This window comes from Formica exsecta, unplaced genomic scaffold, assembly GCF_003651465.1.
Source record: "Formica exsecta isolate Colony F162 unplaced genomic scaffold, ASM365146v1 scaffold4, whole genome shotgun sequence".
Classification (NCBI taxonomy): Eukaryota; Metazoa; Arthropoda; class Insecta; order Hymenoptera; family Formicidae; genus Formica; species Formica exsecta.
The window spans coordinates 1490657-1510974 of NW_021851238.1; the positions used below are offsets into that span (position 1 = coordinate 1490657).

The window sequence follows — 20318 nt, forward strand, 5'->3', positions numbered from 1 at the left end:
AATTGATTTGTCTCATTATTCTGTACATAAAAGTATTACGGTAAGATTACCGAAAATTAAATATTTTATTTTTATATGAAGATATGTCAGATTAAGATATAAAATAATTCGAAAAATACTTAATGAAAAAATACTTTATTATAGTGTTTTGAAAAGCTCTCGAGATAAGCTACAAGAATATGCAATGAAAAATAGAGGGTTTCATTTTAAAAAATTGACTTGGGCTCTACTGGGCCCAACACGGATCCCCGATCCAAAATCTAATAAGATCATCTGTTGACCCCCTTTGAACCCTACAACTTTTGTCCGAAACATTTTTCTCTAAAATTCATTGTTCAAGAGATACTTGAGGTCGTCATTTAAAATGGGACACTATATATACAAGATGTTTACATCGCACTGAACATTTTCGCTTATATTCCTTGACTCGGTAATTTCTGGGAAATTATCAGATAAGAATATCCATTTATTGAAAATTACACACACTCGCTAAAACGTGAATCTATTTGCTGATTACAATTACAGATAATAATAATGAATTTAAGAATAGGGAGATATTTAAAATACAGCTCGACTATACGTACGATGTATATGGAGAGACGTATGTCGCGTGATTACAGATAATAATAAACCTAGTATTTTGCATATCTATTATTTATATCTATTATTTATTGTACATATTTTGGGACATTTTACACTGAAATTTAATATTCTATCCAATATTTTACATGTGTGCAAGCTATAAAAAAACAACATTGAAAGACGGCAAAATAGATGAATAACAAAAAATAAAATTAGGCCACCGAGTATATGGAATCTTAGCAACGTGCATTATTCGTTCGTTCAATATTTTCAACCTATGTTTGCGATCGATACTTTTGTGTTATCTTTTGCGTCATTGCTTGTTCAATAGCATCGATCTTCATATCCCTCTCAATTCATTCCTCGCGAGAAACAGATCTAGTCGATACGATATCTGTATTATCAATCTTCAGATTAGATAGACTAGCACACGATTGTACGTCATATGGTATACAGTGTGTTTGTCAACAGAATAAAATCCAGGATGATGTATCGATCGGCTTTAATAATGCAAATGTGTTTGCCAATTTAAAATTACTATTTTAATCCTGATTTTTCAAATGATTTTCATATATTGTAGAATATATAAGATTATAAGTAGAATATTTTTATCATGAGTCATGACTCATCTAAAGTCAAGCCTGTTTTAAATAATCTACAACTCGCAAATCCAGAGAATTTTATTTATAATTTTTTACGTGCCTTTGCATCTTAATGTATCATGTATATATTTATATAGCTTGCATATTATATATATATATATATATATATGCATTGTAAAAATAATGATTATATATATGTATATATGTATAAATATATATAATATTATAATATATTTGCTGAATCGCGTATTCCCTAACTAGAATTATGTAATTTATGAAGAATCATGTGAAAAGACATACTCGTAAATGAGTTGAACAACTTGTTACTTTTAACTGGCTGATCAAAGTTTATTTTTTTTTCTAAAGGCACTCCATATGCAATGTAAGGTTTAGGTTCTATATACAATAAAAGCAATTTGTCATAAAAGATATTTATTTTCATTGATTAATTTCCTTATATGTATTCTCTGATATTTCTGTTTGTCCCTGGTTGACTATAAAAAAAATTTTTTAATTATTTAACTACATAAGATTCTCTTTCTTTATGAAAAAGACAATATTGAGGACTATTATAGTATGATAAGTACGTTTCATTTATGTATTTGACTTTTCGTTTATCTTATCACAGCAGGTATCATCCACGAGAAGAGAACGACTTTGCATACTGTCCCATTTCCTAGCAGCTCCTCGAAATCTCGCCGGCAAATGAGCTATTACTCGTTGATCAATTAACTATACATCATATCAAGACCTATTAATTGCTATATAATACTTATGTGGAAATTTTACAATAGTTGCTGTGGTAAAATAATACAGGTTTTTCTCGCTTTTCCGTGTGCGGTAAACAAGAGCTTTGAACTTCAAAATCATTCCAAACTTCTTCTGCCGCTTGATTTACCGTTGTTTTGTATATAAAATCAATCATTAATTTTCTTTTATCCTTATCTTGTACATAATCTAAACTTACACTTGGCGTCATATATATTCTTGGCCTTGCTCTAATTCATCGATTGATACAAAATATAAAAATTCCAGTAACTTATATACGAATATATGTATGTACACAGAATTAAATCTATATGTGTAGATATTATCAAGTAATTTTTATTAGAAATTATTACTTGATTATGTTCTCCAAATATTCGTCTCCAAGAATACGTCTTTTTTCTGTCGCTTTTACATCGATACCAGCTATATCCTTCGGCTCCCACAGGGCATCGAATGCAGGTCGTTTCGCGTAGCTCAATCGTTGCAAAGTATCGTGAATCGTAATCGTACATTGCGGTTGCAATGAAGCTGCCGATTTCATCTTTTTTACAAAACTTACCAATCTCTGGAGCAATCTACTTAAATATTTAATATCTCATAGAAAGATTAAGGGCTTTCGAAACTCTTGATAAATCTAAAATTAAATATTTTAGATATAAATCTTGTTCAAACACATTTATATAGTTAATGTTTTTATATAAATTTTGAAAATATCTGATTTGCATAATCGATCATTGTGGTTGTAGAGCATAACATGATTACATCATGGAGTATAATATTGACATAGTTGTGAAAATAGCAATTGTTTAATTTTCGTCATAAATACTACAAGTTAGTTTGAATATTGACATATATGTAGATATTTGATTGATATATATATATATGAAATGCACATAATGCGTGTATGTATGTACATACATAATTGTATATGTAGTACATGTAATTAGTAGAAATACAACTAAAAAAATGTTCACAATTATATTAAAAACCTATGTATTTACATTCCTCTCTCTATATATTATGTCATTATTTTCCCTTTCTTTTCACAAATATACATGATATATTTGTATAACACTCATACTAAAGATTACGATTTCTAGAGAGAGAATATATCAATATAAAATATTTTATATATGTACACATATATATTATATTACTTAACAACTATTTTTCATAAAAATTGTATTCAACGGTATAAGTCTATATATCTCAAATACAAGAATTTTTGTAACAACAATATATCATATTGTGATAAAATGATAATTATTTACTGTGTAACTTCTCTATACAGATACTCAATTGTTGAAGACGATGAAGCAAATGTCGCATATTCGCACTCGATTGACGAAGGCCCGACTGCTCTCCACCCACTTCTTGTCGTTGGCCTAGTTCAAAATGTAATCTGGCTAAACGTTCTTGTTGTTCTCGTATTTCCGTCATCTGCTCCATACTACAATCTTTTCCTAGACAATGACAAAACAATGATTTTATTAAACATTTTGCTGTTTATATAAGACTAGATATACCAACCAAATGCTCGTAAATTTCCACTATGAAAGTCTTCCAGTAATTGCAGCAAAGCTTGTTCCATATGGCGAACATCAGGAACCTCTGACAGAAAGCAATGGTGTTTGCATGGCACCAAAGCTTTATATAACAATACCAAAACAAAATCGAAAAGATGTGCACTTAATATAAAACTTAAGAAACTTAAATATAAATCTGTTTGTACTATGTTTGTACAACAAAAATATAAAATTCTAATTAAGGTTTAAAATATATGTGTGAATGTGTGTATATATATTAGAAAATATGAAAAGTATACACAATAAAAATGAAGAAATATATAATAAATTAACAAGATGAAACAAATATACTTTTATAAAATATACTTTCTGAATTTGGAATATCAATTACCTTTGTGCTGTCTTGCAATTCTTGGTGGATCTGGTCGAGTAGGCCTTTGTTTTTCCTTTTCATTGAAATATGTTAATCGAGATTGATTGCCAGTATAACTTGAAGTATTAGCGAGTCGACCGGAAACCATAGAACCTTGACTTGTCCCTTGACCAGAGCTTCCTTTACTGACAATTGGTGATATTTGTGTGTTATTTTCCCATAGTATTTGTTGCTGCAAAAACGTTATTTATAAATGTAGCTATATATATTTTAATATGCCATTGCTATATCAGTTTATAAATTATGTTGAACAAGTATATTATATGTGTTAACATGAGATACTGTACCGACACATTGGAGTTATGTGCTTCAGTTTTACTCGGACGTTGAGATCTTGCTGGTGTTGATGGAGGAGTAGCTTCTCCTCCATGACTAAGTGGTTCTTCGCATTCCTCTTCTTGGACCAATTGTTGCAATTCGCCGCATCCAGCTCCTTCTACCATAGCGATAACGTGCAATATTCCTAATTAAAAAAACATCTTTTATTTATCCAGCTTTATATTGGAAATAACTAACACATAAATGCACATCTCTTATTTATCTTGGAATATTTTATCATACTTTTCCCTCTCTTAGATTGTATTTAAATCAAGAGTAGAATAATTTATCTAATACTGAGAATATATATACAAACAGAATTAATAATAAATTTTACGACTATATTTTACAAGTTTTTTGTAAATATTTACAATATATATTTCAATCACAATGCGTCGTGCAACCAATTAAAGAAATCTTTGTCCTTTGTCCGGATTGATCATAAAACGCTCTTTGTCATTTACAAGTATTTGCAGAAGCCTGGTGTTTGTAACGCTAAGTTGACCATCTAGATATTCATGCATCATGATTCAGAACAGGTTGAATGAAGTTGGACATCTTTTATATACATTCGAAGGCAATCAGCTGATTGTCATTTTGCAGTGTGCAGTGTAGACTCGTGTGAAACATAAGACAGTATTTTCTTAATTTCTCTTACCAGTTTCTCAAGTATTGTTTATTTTATCTTACACATATATATATTGAAAATGCAACGTAGTGAGATAATTTTATAATATGCTCTGAATATTTAAGTGGATCTATTTTATTATGGCTGCTAAAGAGGAGGTAAACAATGTGACAACCGAGACGAAGATTGAAGAGACGCCGGATTCAACGACCGAGGACGCACCGACTAGTTTAGAAACCATCCCTGAGGGAAACGCGGTACGAAATGGTCTTCAGACAGCGCAGAAGGATAAAACAAAGAGTATAAAAGCATTATATCTCAGATCTTCATCTGATTATACATATATTTACAAGTGCGTGTAATCAATGTACAGTGTTGTATTTCAATTGATAGACGCATATATTTCACAGTTGATATACTCCTGAAGGCTACTGCCAATGCTCCGATTATGAAACAGAAAAAATGGTCGGTCTGCCAAGATAACCCTATCGGACGAATCTCCGAATTTATCAAGAAGTATCTTAAGTTGGATCCCAATGAGAGATTGGTATGTGACAAAAGATTTCCTCTTCTAACAATATGGTAAGGTGATAATAATAATAATGTATTTATCTTACAGTTCCTTTATGTTAATCAGACATTTGCACCTGCTCCCGATCAGACAGTTAAGAATTTATATGATTGTTACGGTGCAGATGGAAAATTAGTCATCCATTATTGTAAAAGTCAAGCCTGGGGTTGAATTGTCAAAGTTAATTTTTACCATTAAAAGAATAATATGCAAATATATGTATACATATATAATTTACCATACAGTTTATCATGATATAACTCTCTCTCTCTCTTTCTGTATTTATAATATAATTATATTATCAAAAACTTATTTTTTATATCATTAGATTTATTTTCTCAATATATATGTAATACATTAAAATATCTGATAAATTAATCAGTTTGATGAATTGTTTATTGTTTCATGCATTATATGACTTAATGAATTTTCTACTGTGTACATCTGAAGATTCTTTTAATTATTCCATTGTCTTTACTTTGCTGGATGATTCATCATTCTTCGTATCTTTACATCGACATTTGTTTGATGGGCCTGCATTTGATTTAGAGCTTGCTGATCTTAATGATATACATTTGCATACAGATATCTTTCTCTCATGAGCTTCCTTTTTAGATCCTTTACTATTAAAAATACGTCTTGCAAATATTACCAACACCACAATATGACAAGGCGTGATATTGTGCCTTTCCAATGAAATAGATATTCGTTAAAAGAAGAGAAAGAAGACACCATAGTATCACCTTGAAACAGCGAAGTATATAAAGTATAGGTTCAGTTAGTCTTGGTTCGGTTCACTTCTTGCTTTGTGAGCTACCATTGCTTTCTCCTTCTCCTCGTTGGAAGCCGACAACTTCTTGTCTGCTTCTTCGGCCCTTTCTGTCTTGTCGTCTAGGTCGTCTGTCGGTGCGCCTTTGCTTTCGTACAGCTCCGGATACTGCAACAAGCAGTCCTGCCATGGTTTGAATAGCTTACGACAGTCGGAGTCCTTCGGATCGGCAGTTGAGTACTGCAAGCAGGAGAAGAACTCGCGGAACTTTAATCCGCACGGCCCAGTCGGCATATCACCTAGACATGGGCAATCCCAATCAATCTCACCATTAGGCAGCAGCGGACCGGGACTAGGTTTCGGATCTGGCAAATTGGTCTTGCTGGGTACAGCGTGGTCTTCCTTGGACGCGAAAGTAATGGTGTTTTTGCTCTCCTTGCGAATTAACGGCATGATTAATATCTGGACGGGACTACTTCTCCGTGATTATATGTTCTATTGTTGGCAGTGAAAGACAATAAATTCCGCGACGCTCGGTGTACTGTGAACACACACGTCTCGTTCTCGTATTTGGTGGCTAAAGTCAGGGAGGTTCGTAGCCACGTGTAAGCGTTAGATGGACAGCGCACAACAAATCTACTCTTTGCAGGATTAAACTTTAAAATGTCTATTGGACTCTTGACTCCCTCCTCACTGCAAAATTGATGAACAGCTTCAAGAATATTCTTCTTCAAGTATATGGGAGTTATCTCCAGGTCAGGACAAAATGGATGTTCTGTAAAAATAGAAATAAAAAACAGTTACAGTTTATTGCATTTTAATATAATATGTGAATAAAAGTGCAATTTCTTGACTGTCAATTTTTTTATTATAAACTTATGTATATTATAAAATATTTGACGGTTTCTATTCTTTGCCAATAAACAAGAAATAATTTTAGTTCTTTTCAAAGTTAACTTAAAATTATATTATAATTTCCTAAGTTTTTCTTTCCGAAATTAATAAGGGCCGTGCAAATAGAAGAAAATACATAATCAAAACGAAAAGAATATTAAACATTCTTAAGACTGAAGAGCTGAGATCATTGTTGAGATCGAAGAGTTCGATGGAAATTCGCGATCCACTTTGCGAATGACAATTATCACAATTCGCAACTATAATACTTTTTTGGAGAAGCAACGTACAGAGAGAAATACTTTTCATATAATGTAAAGTTGCATCATTTACGGAACAGATAATCACCATAACACTCGTATGACGATAAAGTATAATTCGAGAATCGCGCCATAGTCGCCCATAGTCTATATTATATAATGAATGTATACTAACATGGAAATATCTAAGTAATTAATCTTACACGGAAGCGTTGACTTGTCATTCATATTAATCTGGCATCAAACAATATAATATCACAAAAAATACGCGGTACTTAATACACACGATCAGGGTTGGGTAGTAACTAGTTAAAAAGTTAAAAGTTAAGTTAAAAAGTTAATAACTTTTAACTTAATTAACTTAATTAATTTTAAATGTGTTAACTTTTAACTTAAACTTCTAAATGCATTAACGTTAACTTATTAACTTTTTTTACACAGTGTAGTGTTTTTACAACTGCACAGTTTTTACAAGTGTTTTACAAGTTAAAATTGTATATCTTTGATAGTCGAAAATTATCTGTTTACTAATAATTATAATAACATAAGACAGTATCCAGTACTATTAAAACGTGCTTTTATAAAATACAACACAACGGTACTATCCTCGGCGCGTAGAGCGTATGTTTAGGGCAGATGATTTAGTATTTGATGACTTAAAAAGAAAAATGACGGACTATAATTTTGAGATGACACTTTTATTCAATAAATATTTTTAATTTGTTTTAATTTATTGTTAGAGGATCTAACAATTAAAGACAAAGATAAAACACAAGATAATGCACGTGTGCAGGTAAAGTGATTCAAATTAAACAGGAAAATCCTCTTAACCGAAGTCTCTATTAACCCTTTTGTTTTTAAACACTGTAATATTTCTATTATAACTATAGTATATTTAAATAATGTGTATTATTAATTATTATATAAAGAAAAATACATTATTTCTCTTATAAAAAACTATCTTTTAATTATATTACCTAAATTTAAACAGTTTGATTTAAAATATACAATTAAAAGATTAATTATGCAAAAAACATAGTTTTGCATAATTAACTTTTAACTTTTTAATAAATTAATAATTTTTCAACTTAACTTTAACTGAGTTAATTTTTATTTAAGTAACTTTTAAAGTAAACTTAGTTAATTTTTGGGTTATTAACTTTAAACTTAACTTAATTTAAAAAAAAATTAACTTACCCAATTCTGCACACGATACGCTTGCACGGCGGTATGGGCTGCATCTAATTCATTTGCCTTCACGCATAATGCAAGCAGTGAGGCTAGTTTCAAGACATGGGTTGTTTTCCAGCAAGATACACAGATGATACGGTGTAACACACAATACCACATGATTGGCTGTCAGATGAAGAAATTTAAAATTTTGTATTTGATAGCCAATCGTATGATACTGTGTGTTACACTGTGTCATCTGTATACCTTGCTGGAAAACACCCCTAGTGTGCTCTTGACCATATTTTGAATTATAGCCAATCAGAGCTTGGCCTTATATTCGTCCATTTTTTGGTAGTAATTCAAATAAAATAAATGTTATTTTATTTCAATACGCATACTACGCCAATAAAACTCAGTTTCACATGTAATAAATATTATTTGTAATTTCATAATGATTCTTTTTATTTCTATTGCTTTTATCTAATAACGTTTTTTTTTTGCAACCAAAGTTAGAAAAATTTCTGAAATTCATATAGGAATAAGATTATCAATAAGATTTTTTTCATTTCCCAAAGATGAGAAATATATAGAAAAATATTGTTAGAAACGTCCTGTGTGAATAATATCAACATGAAACATGGTACGTTTCGTCATCAGTTAGATACGATGAGTACAAATCGTGCTATATTCGTTGTCTAAAATCTTATCTACATACTGTGCATAATGTAACTAATCGTAAAGTTCTGCGTATAATGAAGTATAATTGGATTTAAACCAAAACGTATCATGGGATCAAAACGTAAAACATAATGTAAATATTGTCTAAGAGACTGAGAATACAATATACAAATAAAATAACAAGTGAGAAAGAAAAAAGTAATTGATGGCAACTAGCATATATTAAAATGATATATTAAAAAGAGAAACAAAAAAGAGAAAAAGTTTGACGTTAAGGATTGCCAAGGATCCACTTTATAGACGACATTGCGATTATAGAAAAAAATTATTATATTAGTGTGATAGTAATATTATATATACTAATGATTACGTACCTTTTTCTTTTTCAATTCTTTTTCTTTTTTGTTCACTCTCTATCACATTCTTTCTCTCTCTCTCTCTCTCTCGTACTCTCTCGCTCATTTTCTTTCTTTCTGTTGTTAAGAGAAGAGTTTATATATTTATATATTCATCTCGTATTTCGTTAATATTAATAGTCGCATTCTTTTTAATCGCATAGGGTCAAAGAGATCGGTTTCAATATCCTTCAGGCCCATTCACAAAAATTGTCTACAATCCACTTACGCATTAATCCTTTTTTATTACACAATATTATATATCTAATAGTCACTTTACATGATATAATAATTATCAATTCGCAATTGTACCAATAAAACTGAACTCTTACACAACTAGACCGCAACAAATAATTCCTTACGTTTTTGCATTGTTATTTACACTTAACAGTAATCATATAAGTTGATTCCTTATCGAACCCAACCAACTCGTTATATCAAACGAAAATGCAGTACCCCTTGATCCTCCAGTACATCCTCGAAATGCATTTATTCGAAAATAACGCCATTATTAAGAGCATAATTATTTCGTTTCAAAAGTCTGCGTGAAGGAGTCTTTATGGTTGATGATTTGAAATTTGAATCCCCTTCCCTCTGGACGGTATCAATGCTCTTCAGCTTTACTTTGGCTATCTACGACTATCGACAAGTATCTAGCTTAGGCTGACTTACGAGCTATTTATTGTCATTATTATTTTACATGATTACCTTCGCGAATACAAATATGTGATCGTATATTTTATCAGTGTCTGTGAACGGCTCTTTCTACAGTTTATCGCAATGTACAATTATCGTTACGTTTTCTTTTCTTCTTTTCTTTTTTCCACCAATGAAGGACATTACAATAATATCCACAATTTTTTGTATACTTCTACAACTTATATGAGAGCAGAAAAAATTTCTATATAGATGTGCAATTAATATTCGTAAATTTGTTATCGATTTTATAATGTATCTTAACACAGAATGATACTGTTGCGTCCGCGAGTCGATTTCCATATATATTAAAGCGCGCAACACAACCGCCATTCACACACAAGCACTCGCGCCGAGAAATAATAACATTTCTTTTATAAAATAACTCAGTAACTTTAATAATAATTAGGAAAGACAACAAAGAATATTGGATAATTATAGTCGTCAGAAAGATGCGTCTGCCCGATAAGACGGTAAGTCGTAAAACTACTCAAAATGGCGACTATCACAAAATATCCGCTCTTGTTGATAAAGAATCCTCTTAGCGACGTGCTAAGAGATGATCCTTCAGAGATGCATCAATAAATATACCGCGAAAGACAGCTTCCACGCAGGGACGAAATACAAAGGATGTAACAATACCGCCATTGAACCTCTGCTACTGTGGTTGTGGTGGATTGTGCTGAAGAGAAGATTGTGGACCCTGAAACAAAGATATATATTTAAGTAAAATATTTTGTTATACATATTTATGTATATATATAACGAATTCTACTTTTAACAAAATCTTACAAATAATGTGGGGAAGAGTGATTGGAAGTGTGCAAGTAAATGAGAATGCGGATATGCTATGTGCGTTGCAAGATAGCCTGGTAAATCAGGGCCATCACTTGCTCTTTCCTCCTCTTCTTTCGCTTCCTCTTCTCTTCTTAAATCTAACCAAAAATCTCTCCACTCTTCTATCGAGACGCTAGGGTGCTGTTCTGAACAAAGAAAGAATATATTAATTAAACACATGAATATTAATACATATATTAATACGATACAACAACTCACGATAAACATCCAAGTTGACACACGTACCTGTGACTTGTTGTTCTAGTTTGTTTATCATTTCCACCACCATGCTGAGAATATTCAGCTTCGTTTGAGATTGATCACTATATTTATTGGCAAGTTTTTTAAAAGTCTTGTTCAACTCTCTCGTACGTTTCCTATTGTGAAAGATAAAAAATTTAGAGATTTACAATATTTAAATTACCCTCTTAAAAATATTTTTCTCTTTTTAAATTGGGGAATAAAATAAATTTATATCTTTTGATAATGTTACATCTTTTATACCATGTATACTTACACACTGTGCACATTGTGCACATTAAGCTTTTAAGAAATTTTCTTCTCATATATTTTTACAATAGAAAATGTTAGTATAGTGCAACTCAAGTTTTAAAGAAATATAATTGTGCAAAAAAAATTATATATATATTATAACTTTTGATTAATAAAAATACAATTATATAAGCATGTGTGAGATATTGAAATTATACACACACATTCACACATAGGGTAACCCACATAACTGTTAATAGTTTAATATCTCAAAAACTGCGCTCAATTTTAATTGTTCCTTTCTCCATTTTCATAGATCCCAGAGATTTTTAAATCTATGTCAAGATTAGATAAAAATTGCTTGTTTCCTATAATGTAGATTGATTTTACATAGGCACCCTTTTGAAATTTTGAAGTTGCCTCCCTCTTTATCCTTTAGGGAGATTAGAGGGAGGGATCAATCTTGGCATAGAGTTTAAAGGTCCCTAGGATCTATGAAAAATTCCAGAACAAAAAAGACCAAAACGATTAATAATGAACGCATAATTCTTGACATATTAAATTGTTAATTATGTGAGTCTCCGTGTATATATGTATGAACATACCGATCTCATAAAATGATACAAAGAAGAACATGTCATTTATTTTTGTCATTAGAATTTTAGAATTCATGTCGCATTGTTATGTCACATATACGTAGAATACGGACCATGTTTAATTATACGCTATTGAAGAAACATGTCTCAAGGTAAACAATTTTTATTTTTAAAAAATATGACGATTGTAATGTTCAAAAATTTAAATAATATGAATATGACCAACATATAAGTGATTTATCAGTCTACAAATATTGCACATTCTTTTATTTGAAGAAGATATATAATAATAAAGATAAAGAAAATGCGATGATTAAGGAAAAAATCTATACAAGTGAGCAATTCTTGATGCAACGTTTAGTGATGTAAAATAAGTACGATTCTAAACGAAAAATAGCATGCCTTGGGACCGCAGCTGACAATGAATTAAAATGAGACTGATTTGCAGGTATGTACGAGAGTTATTAACAGATTTTATCTTTTTGTCTGATTTGATTTTTGTTCTTCTAACCAAAAACATTTTAATTTTCACGCCTGAATACGGGCCTTATGTACAGTGCAACGGGTGTAAAGGAAGTTCTGCAGGATTCTTGGTGTCATAACAAAGCCGTAAACATGCCACATATTTTCTTATCATTTGTGAATCGTGAAATTTATTACATCTCGTAGTTTATTGCTTATCACGAATAACATCTCGTTTAGACATGCATACTACTTTGTAGAGGGATTCTTTCCGAGAGAATATGCAGCGAAGTTTCGTATCTTATATTCGGCGGTAGAGATATACACACGTATCGCTCATATCGTAAGCGACATATACATACGTATATCGGGATACAGGAACGAGAAGAACGGAAGAGACAGAAATTATTTTTGTATATCAAGATGCAACAAAGTGCATACTGCGTGTATTCACTAACCTTTCAGACACGTTTTTGGCCTGACGACGTTCTTCCTCGCGCTTTGTATCAGGATTGTCGCAGTCTTCGTGAGCGCTGGAGCAACTCCTATTCAAAGACACAACAAGTTAGTTCAAGAGCAAAGGAAAGTCGAATGTATAAGCATTAGTATAAGCAAGTATTGCGAATTAATAACATATCAAACACACAGGTTTTATACATCTTGAGATTTTTTGAATGAAACAGCATATATTGATATGTGTGTCGCGAGTAGCTGCAGTTTTTCCCAATTTGTATTACTGTCGCTTTTTATATCTATCCTTTGACAAAGGAACTTTTTGTCGTTATAACGTTTCGATAATTTTTTCAAATACTTACGATCTGCGTGATCTTTTCGTCCCTTTTCTCTGCGACGTCGAATCGACCGTGTCATCCCAGATTACACCTGCCGCTACAAGTTTCCCTCTCGATAGCTTCGTCTTGCTATCACCAACGAGCAAATCTATTCTCTTTTCTAAGGAGATGTATTCTGCTCATTAATACTGCCGCATAGTTTTCACAAGACAATTGCATTGTTATGCTATAATATATATGCATGTAATTTACGAAATAAAAAGAAAACCAAGTAGAATACACATCAGTCCAGAGTGTTTCGTTGTAAAAAAAAGTATTTTTTTCATATATCTAAAAGAGTGACTAGGAGCGAAACATGTTTCAGGAAGTTTCAAGGCATATTATTCGACGGCAACTTTATTCACGTATTATCTGATGTAACTGAGGAAAAATGTCTCAGGCTATCCGGAAAAAGAAAAAGAAGAAACACGGTCGACCTTCGCCAAAAACCGCAATCACAATCTTCGATCCTCCCTGAATTTTAGGCAATAGGTCTTATGTTAATCACGAAACCGTGAAAGGCGTTTAATTAGAAGCAGGAAACGCACTTTGCGTGATTTCGCTCAATTCTGATTCCACCGATCTCTTTAAACGCTCTCTTGCCTGATAATTCGCCACGAAAGTATTAAGAGGATGCCGGACCGTCCTGTTTTACCGGCCATAATAATTATATATTTGCTTAATATAAGGGTTTTGCGGTGTGTATGTGCAAAATAGGATACCTCTCCACTCGGAAATGCATGAAGGAATATAAGTGAACGTTTGAAAATGTATTTGAAAGCCTAGTGAGAAACATTTCGGTGTGCAAAATGTTGCATAGTAAAATCTTTTTTAAAAAGCTTCTAAACTCACTTTCTCGAAGTTCACTAATACTCTTTGATAAAATGCCGAGTGCGGAGTTCACTTGTTAGGCACGTGCAAGTTGCAGGTTTTTTATATTAAGTAAATGTTGACGGCAGAAGCCGATAACAAAACTGTAATTTTTTAATTTTTTTTCACTTTTCATATGAAATCATAAACCCCGCACTCCGTTATTATGTATACTTTAATTATGGAAAAGGATTTGTTGATATCTATAATCAACAATCTTCGGAATTGCATGAAAGAATATAGGTAAACGTTTAAAAATGTAATTAGAAGCCTAGTAAAAAACATTTCGGTGTGCAAAATTTTTTAAACGTTTACCTATATTCTTTCATGCAATTCCGAAGACGAAGTTATTCTATTTTGCGCATACAAACTGCAAAACTTTTATATTAAGCAAATATTGTTACGACCTGACGCAAGAAGCCGGTAAAAAAACTGTAATTTTTTAGGGCGCCGGAACTCACTGTCAGGTAGGCCGACCACGAGGTGTTGCCGGACCGTCCTGTTTTACCGGCCATAATAATTATATATTTGCTTAATATAAGGGTTTTGCGGTGTGTACGTGCAAACTAGGATACCTCTCCACTCGGAAATGCATGAAGGAATATAAGTGAACGTTTGAAAATGTATTTGAAAGCCTAGTGAGAAACATTTCGGTGTGCAAAATGTTGCATAGTAAAATCTTTTTTATAAAGCTTCTAAACTTACTTCTCGAAGTTCACTAATACTCTTTGATAAAATGCCGAGTGCGGAGTTCACTTGTTAGGCACGTGCAGGTTGCAGGTTTTTTATATTAAGTAAATGTTGACGGCAGAAGCCGATAACAAAACTGTGATTTTTTAATTTTTTTTCACTTTTCATATGAAATCATAAACCCCGCACTCCGTTATTATGTATACTTTAATTATGGAAAAGGATTTGTTGATATCTATAATCAACAAAAATATTTTGCATACTTTTTGCACACCGAAATTTTGCACACCGAAATGTTTTTTACTAGGTTTCTAATTACATTTTTAAACGTTTACCTATATTCTTTCATGCAATTCCGAAGACGAAGTTATTCTATTTTGCGCATACAAACTGCAAAACTTTTATATTAAGCAAATATTGTTACGACCTGACGCAAGAAGCCGGTAAAAAAACTGTAATTTTTTAGCTTTTCTTCGTTTTTAACATAAACTCGTGAAGTCTCATCTTTGTTTCGATGTGCACTTAAATCGTGGAAAAGGATTTATTATTCTATTCAACTAAAAAAAAGAAGATCAATGTGCAAAATAATAATTTTTGGTCGGTAAAACAGACGAGCTTTTGGATCCCCTTAAGTCGCATAACATATATGCCGTGAGTGTCTCTTTAAAAAAAAAGTTTCCGTGAGATAATCGCGGCGGATAAATCAGATGTACAATTGTATGCAAAAATATGCGATCATGATTTTATTTAACATAGTAGCGTATCGAAACTACTGGACTATGAACGAAATATTAAAAATATTTGTGTAATTTAACATATTTTTTGTGCAAAAGATTTTGGATTATTCAGTTTTCGATAGAATAATTTTCACAGAAATTATTTATTTCCACGCATACAAAACGCATAAATAGTTTCCAAGACTGCATGAATGTTCTGCATTCCTTCGGAACAGGGGATCTCCTAAACCGTAATAAAAGAATTCCAAATGTTCTCCCCGTCCACGTAATGGCTTTAATGATAAAAAATTGAAAAAGACAGACCCGGCAAAGCGGAAAAAGAAAAGAAGAGCTAGATAACCGTACTCGCAGGAATAATGTAGGCACGACCGCCGGATAGCAAAGATTTCGCGTGATTTATTTAATATTTCCTTATTCAACCGCGCGACTCCGTTGCAAAACACCTGGAAACTCCTTCTCTTCTTCCTCTCCCTTGCGAAAATAGAATGTCTTGTGATGAAAGTGTTGCAACGCACCACAATTATCTGATTTATTAATCTTCTTTTTTTTCTTTTTTACGAAAATTCCTGAACCACTCAATTCTGACATATATATCAATAGATATGATTTAAATAGACAAGAAGTAAGACAAGTCGGCTTTTTTCCATATCGTAAATTATATCATAATATGCATTTCGAATATCACTTCAGGATCAACTTACCGGCATTCGTCACTGGTAATCTTTCTCTTTTAATGGAATCATCTATATTGGGCGTGGGCGTAAGACCGGGGTAGGAACCTTGACATTGTGTTACCGTTACTGCAGAAGGTGGACTCGTCTGAAAAATGTAGCATATATTATATATTACCACAAAGGCGGAGAGGAGGAAAGAGTAATATTATATTTGTCGTAGGACAAATTTTTTAAGCATACTGATTGGCTGCAAAATAGAAAATTTCTTGAGTCTCTAGAAATTAGCTAATCAATGCGCTTAAAAAGTTTGTCGTATGTAATATCGACCAAAAGAGGAACTTGCTTTGATATTCATTTTAAGGCAATTATTCAAATTCTTACCAGAGGGTCTAGCTGCGATGATGAGATATGCGAGTATATCCCACCGTGTGTATCAACCGGGCCGAGGTCGCGAAGGACGTCGATGGCATCGTCTAGCCTCTGCTGTTCAGGCACCAGCTTCATACACAACATCAACGCAACAACAAAACCAAAAAAAAAAAGAACAACCAAGTCAACACAACGTTCACAACAAACAGAATGGAATGAACAAAAATATGTCAAATGAACACGACAAACTTAATAATTCTTTTATATACAGCGGGGAAGGGAGGATATAAATATATAGATAGTCGCTCGTGAGGAAAGCACATAAACGATGATTTCTTGGTGCGATGCAATTATGCTATTTGTGCGACTTCAGTGCTAAAATGATTATGTGCCAAGAGCGATTGTAATTCTTTATACAAATATACTTGAAAGTGTAACGTGATAAGAAAATAATGCAGCCTCGATTCTTTTGTATTCATTCGTACTATGATTCCCGCTTGATCTTCTCTGCCTCCTCTCCCAGAAAAAAAAAGAATTATGCGTGTCGTTTATATGTGTATACTATCGACGTATCGCATTAGTGTATATATACATATATCGCGAAATATTATTGGGAAAAAAGTGATTGATATTCGAGCATTCGTGTAAAGAGAATTGTTTCTAAAGCGACCAAACTTGATGCAGCGTGAATATACGCGTGTCTCAGGAACCATTCAACGATATCATTATAATTATATATCAATATATGCCCGTGTGTCTTACAAAAGTGATGGAGAAATCAGCAAAATTTAAATAACACGAAAGGGAATAACGTTGCAAAGATCCTGCGACTGTCTGCTTGTAAGATCCATCGAAATTAGTAGAAAAATTTAGATAGTAACTTCGATACGTACCATGTGAATACCAGGATTTGGATCCGCTGTAAAATGCGGAGACACTGGCGCGGCTCCAGGTGTCCAACCTGGTATCGAGTCGGTTAAAGGTGGCGGCAAATTGATGGACATAGGTGGATTACTGCTATAATTGGATACTGATTGGTCCATGGGAAAAATCTGCGAAAAACGTCGTAACTCATGTATAACATTATCAAGTCCAAATTCTCCACACAATACAACATCGCATTGAGTGTTAAACTATTGATTGCCAAATGCTTCAGTGTCTAAATTATCAAGATTATCCAAGTGTTTATCTCGTCTAGACGAGACGCTCTTACTGAATTTTGTGTGCAATGACCTTAAGTCATCAACCCCTCACCCATGACGTACCCATGACAGTATCATGCGCGGTTGGCGATGCATCAGGACTATGGCTATATTGCAACGATGCCAGGGACGACGCCCTTGTGCCGCTGTTCGTTGCGATCGCGGTTATCCCGGAATATCGACATTGACGACTGGAAAGCCGCACTGGTCATTGCCCAGAATCGGTGCTGCAAATCCATACGGCGACATCGCCGAGTATGCCTGAAATCGCCGAGCGCAAATAGTTCCAAGCTTGGTTCTTGCGGCAAAGTGTGAATGTTGCGACGTGTTTTGGTGAACATACATGTCTTTGGTAATTAATTGTTGAATTTACGTGTTCAGTATTTCTATCTTCGTCGTGGAAACTTGGTAACTTGAGGATTTGTGAAACACGACAACGATATACCGACTATCGACGTGCAACAATTTGCTTCACGCAACAGTGTTATTATATCTTAATCTTTATCTTCGTTTTATCATTGGAAAGATTTTGTAAGATGTTGGGGGATTTCCGATGACAGAATTTCCAAGGAAATGCCTACTCTGAGAACAAACGAGCGAGCAAACGCGTGAAACCGAGTTTGATTTATCTCTCCTGTAGCTACAAACGATAAAGATCCCAGTAATAAGAAGGCTCGAGCGAGAAGCTACGCGATTCTCGACATTTTGTACGATTTCTTTAAATACGTTTGTCTCTCTCTCTCTTTATCTCTCTTCTTCTTTCTCTCGCTGATCATAATGGATCACTTTGATCAGCTTTGATATCGGATACGCCGAGCACTATTCTCTCGCGTATAGCGCTCTCTCGCACCTACTCAAAACTCGTTCATAAAAGTCTAATCTTCGTCTCTCTCCTGTCGTGAGCACGCGACAGTCAACTGGGTGGTCCAAAATAAGACGGCCAGAAGGAGTCCGCCAGCTAGTCACGGCGAATCACAGTCAAATGAAAAGGATTAAAATCAACGCCGTTAAATCGGAGAGTAATAGCCGACCGATTAAAAAACGACGCGCGTCTCATCTCGAGATGACCTCGGAGCGCGCTTCGAGAGCGAATCCTTGGGCGAAATTTAGAGCATTTATCTCCACGCAAAGCTCCTCGATCGCAACTTATCATATTCTTCGGAAAGCCATCAAACGAAACGATAAACCCCCGAAAAGTTTGTGTATTTGTCGAAGAATGTTTTCGCTCGATTATGCAACGAAATTCCGAATCTTGTCTGCGATAAGTGCATCTCAAACAACCGTCTTCGTCTTTTTCCAATTTCCCGTTGATCGAATAAAAGTTTGCAACAGCAATTCCCAATCAAACTGAATTATCTACAACCGCGACAGTATAATCGCGACAATGCGAACAAGTTCGCGAAAACTATCGGGTACAAGTCTTTCAAATTCGAAAAAATCAATTTTTTATCATCGATCAAATTTTTATCCGACACAACATCGATGATGCGTTCAAGGTTTCGTCAAACTTTATAACTTTCGGGACGGGGGGAACACGCCGCTCGAGAGGTATATTGATCTTTCGGAGCACCAAGATTAGGTCGCTCGCTTAGGTTTTAATCTGTCGACTTCCTCGTCCGACTCACATGTTCAACGACAGAGAAAATCCTGGGAAAATGAATATTCTGTGTCTGTTAAGAAGTTCCAGAGACGTTGTTTTCACGATAGTAACTCCGGAGAAACCAACAGCCAAATCACGCGTGATAGATTGTTTCTTCGGATTTGATCGCGACCGGAAGGTAGTTGAGATAGAAAGGGGGAAAAAGGAGAAGCTAAATAAAAAAGAGAAAGATAGAAGAAAAATTACTTACCCTGGGGTTGTGAGGTAGATGCATTGGGTAGGTTGGCTGCGCCAGTTGAGGGGGTGCATATCCACTGTATAAAGGTTGAATACCACTGCTACCTGTCCGCGCATCTTCAGAACCGGTTCCTGCGATATTACTGTCTGCGATAAAAAAAAAAGGTACAAGTCTTTCAAATTCGAAAAAATCAATTTTTTATCATCGATCAAATTTTTATCCGACACAACATCGATGATGCGTTCAAGGTTTCGTCAAACTTTATAACTTTCGGGACGGGGGGAACACGCCGCTCGAGAGGTATATTGATCTTTCGGAGCACCAAGATTAGGTCGCTCGCTTAGGTTTTAATCTGTCGACTTCCTCGTCCGACTCACATGTTCAACGACAGAGAAAATCCTGGGAAAATGAATATTCTGTGTCTGTTA

At 33.7% G+C, this 20318-nt stretch overlaps 3 protein-coding genes and 1 pseudogene across 5 annotated transcripts; 1 reads left to right on the plus strand and 3 right to left on the minus strand.

The window, feature by feature from the left end:
* Nucleotides 1-2739: 2739 nt before the first annotated feature.
* LOC115239951 lies at nt 2740-4687 on the minus strand. 3 transcript variants are annotated; one of them, XM_029814843.1, is made up of 5 exons: nt 4601-4687; nt 4199-4374; nt 3870-4083; nt 3483-3599; nt 2740-3415 (listed from the first exon to the last, which is right to left on the minus strand). In XM_029814843.1, the coding sequence occupies exons 2-5, from the start codon at nt 4352-4354 to the stop codon at nt 3216-3218; spliced, it is 687 nt and encodes a 228-aa protein (XP_029670703.1). In that variant the 5' UTR covers nt 4355-4374; nt 4601-4687; the 3' UTR covers nt 2740-3215. The 3 variants fall into 3 exon arrangements, with proteins under 3 accessions (XP_029670703.1, XP_029670704.1, XP_029670702.1); XM_029814844.1 differs by having other exon boundaries at nt 3483-3563; nt 4473-4617; XM_029814842.1 differs by having other exon boundaries at nt 4473-4617.
* Nucleotides 4688-4766: 79 nt separating this feature from the next.
* LOC115239954 (autophagy protein 12-like) lies at nt 4767-5657 on the plus strand. The gene is made up of 4 exons (XM_029814845.1): nt 4767-4898; nt 4983-5157; nt 5268-5404; nt 5477-5657. The coding sequence occupies exons 2-4, from the start codon at nt 4998-5000 to the stop codon at nt 5597-5599; spliced, it is 420 nt and encodes a 139-aa protein (XP_029670705.1). The 5' UTR covers nt 4767-4898; nt 4983-4997; the 3' UTR covers nt 5600-5657.
* A 271-nt stretch (nt 5658-5928) lies between these two features.
* On the minus strand, nt 5929-8566 carry LOC115239952 (annotated as a pseudogene).
* A 1895-nt stretch (nt 8567-10461) lies between these two features.
* LOC115239973 (protein daughterless-like) lies at nt 10462-20038 on the minus strand. The gene is made up of 9 exons (XM_029814869.1): nt 19903-20038; nt 17744-17902; nt 16863-16979; nt 16509-16626; nt 13496-13631; nt 13139-13225; nt 11377-11507; nt 11086-11276; nt 10462-10996 (listed from the first exon to the last, which is right to left on the minus strand). The coding sequence occupies exons 1-9, from the start codon at nt 19924-19926 to the stop codon at nt 10952-10954; spliced, it is 1008 nt and encodes a 335-aa protein (XP_029670729.1). The 5' UTR covers nt 19927-20038; the 3' UTR covers nt 10462-10951.
* Nucleotides 20039-20318: the final 280 nt, after the last annotated feature.

Excerpts from the sequence above, each read along its gene's own strand:
- LOC115239973 (XM_029814869.1), bottom strand. The coding sequence starts at position 19,926 with ATGCATCTACCTCACAACCCCAGG. Across the intron at positions 17,903-19,902 it reads ATCTACCTCACAACCCCAGG|ATTTTTCCCATGGACCAATC; the intron begins GTAAGTAATTTT and ends CGTTTTTCGCAG. Across the intron at positions 11,508-13,138 it reads GCCAAAAACGTGTCTGAAAG|GAAACGTACGAGAGAGTTGA; the intron begins GTTAGTGAATAC and ends CTTTCACAATAG.
- LOC115239951 (XM_029814843.1), bottom strand. The coding sequence starts at position 4,354 with ATGGTAGAAGGAGCTGGATGCGGCGAATTGCAACAATTGGTCCAAGAA. Across the intron at positions 3,600-3,869 it reads AATTGCAAGACAGCACAAAG|CTTTGGTGCCATGCAAACAC; the intron begins GTAATTGATATT and ends TGTTATATAAAG. Across the intron at positions 3,416-3,482 it reads TGGAAATTTACGAGCATTTG|GAAAAGATTGTAGTATGGAG; the intron begins GTTGGTATATCT and ends GTCATTGTCTAG.
- LOC115239954 (XM_029814845.1), top strand. The coding sequence starts at position 4,998 with ATGGCTGCTAAAGAGGAGGTAAACAATGTGACAACCGAGACGAAGATT. Across the intron at positions 5,158-5,267 it reads GCAGAAGGATAAAACAAAGA|TTGATATACTCCTGAAGGCT; the intron begins GTATAAAAGCAT and ends TATATTTCACAG. Across the intron at positions 5,405-5,476 it reads TGGATCCCAATGAGAGATTG|TTCCTTTATGTTAATCAGAC; the intron begins GTATGTGACAAA and ends TTTATCTTACAG.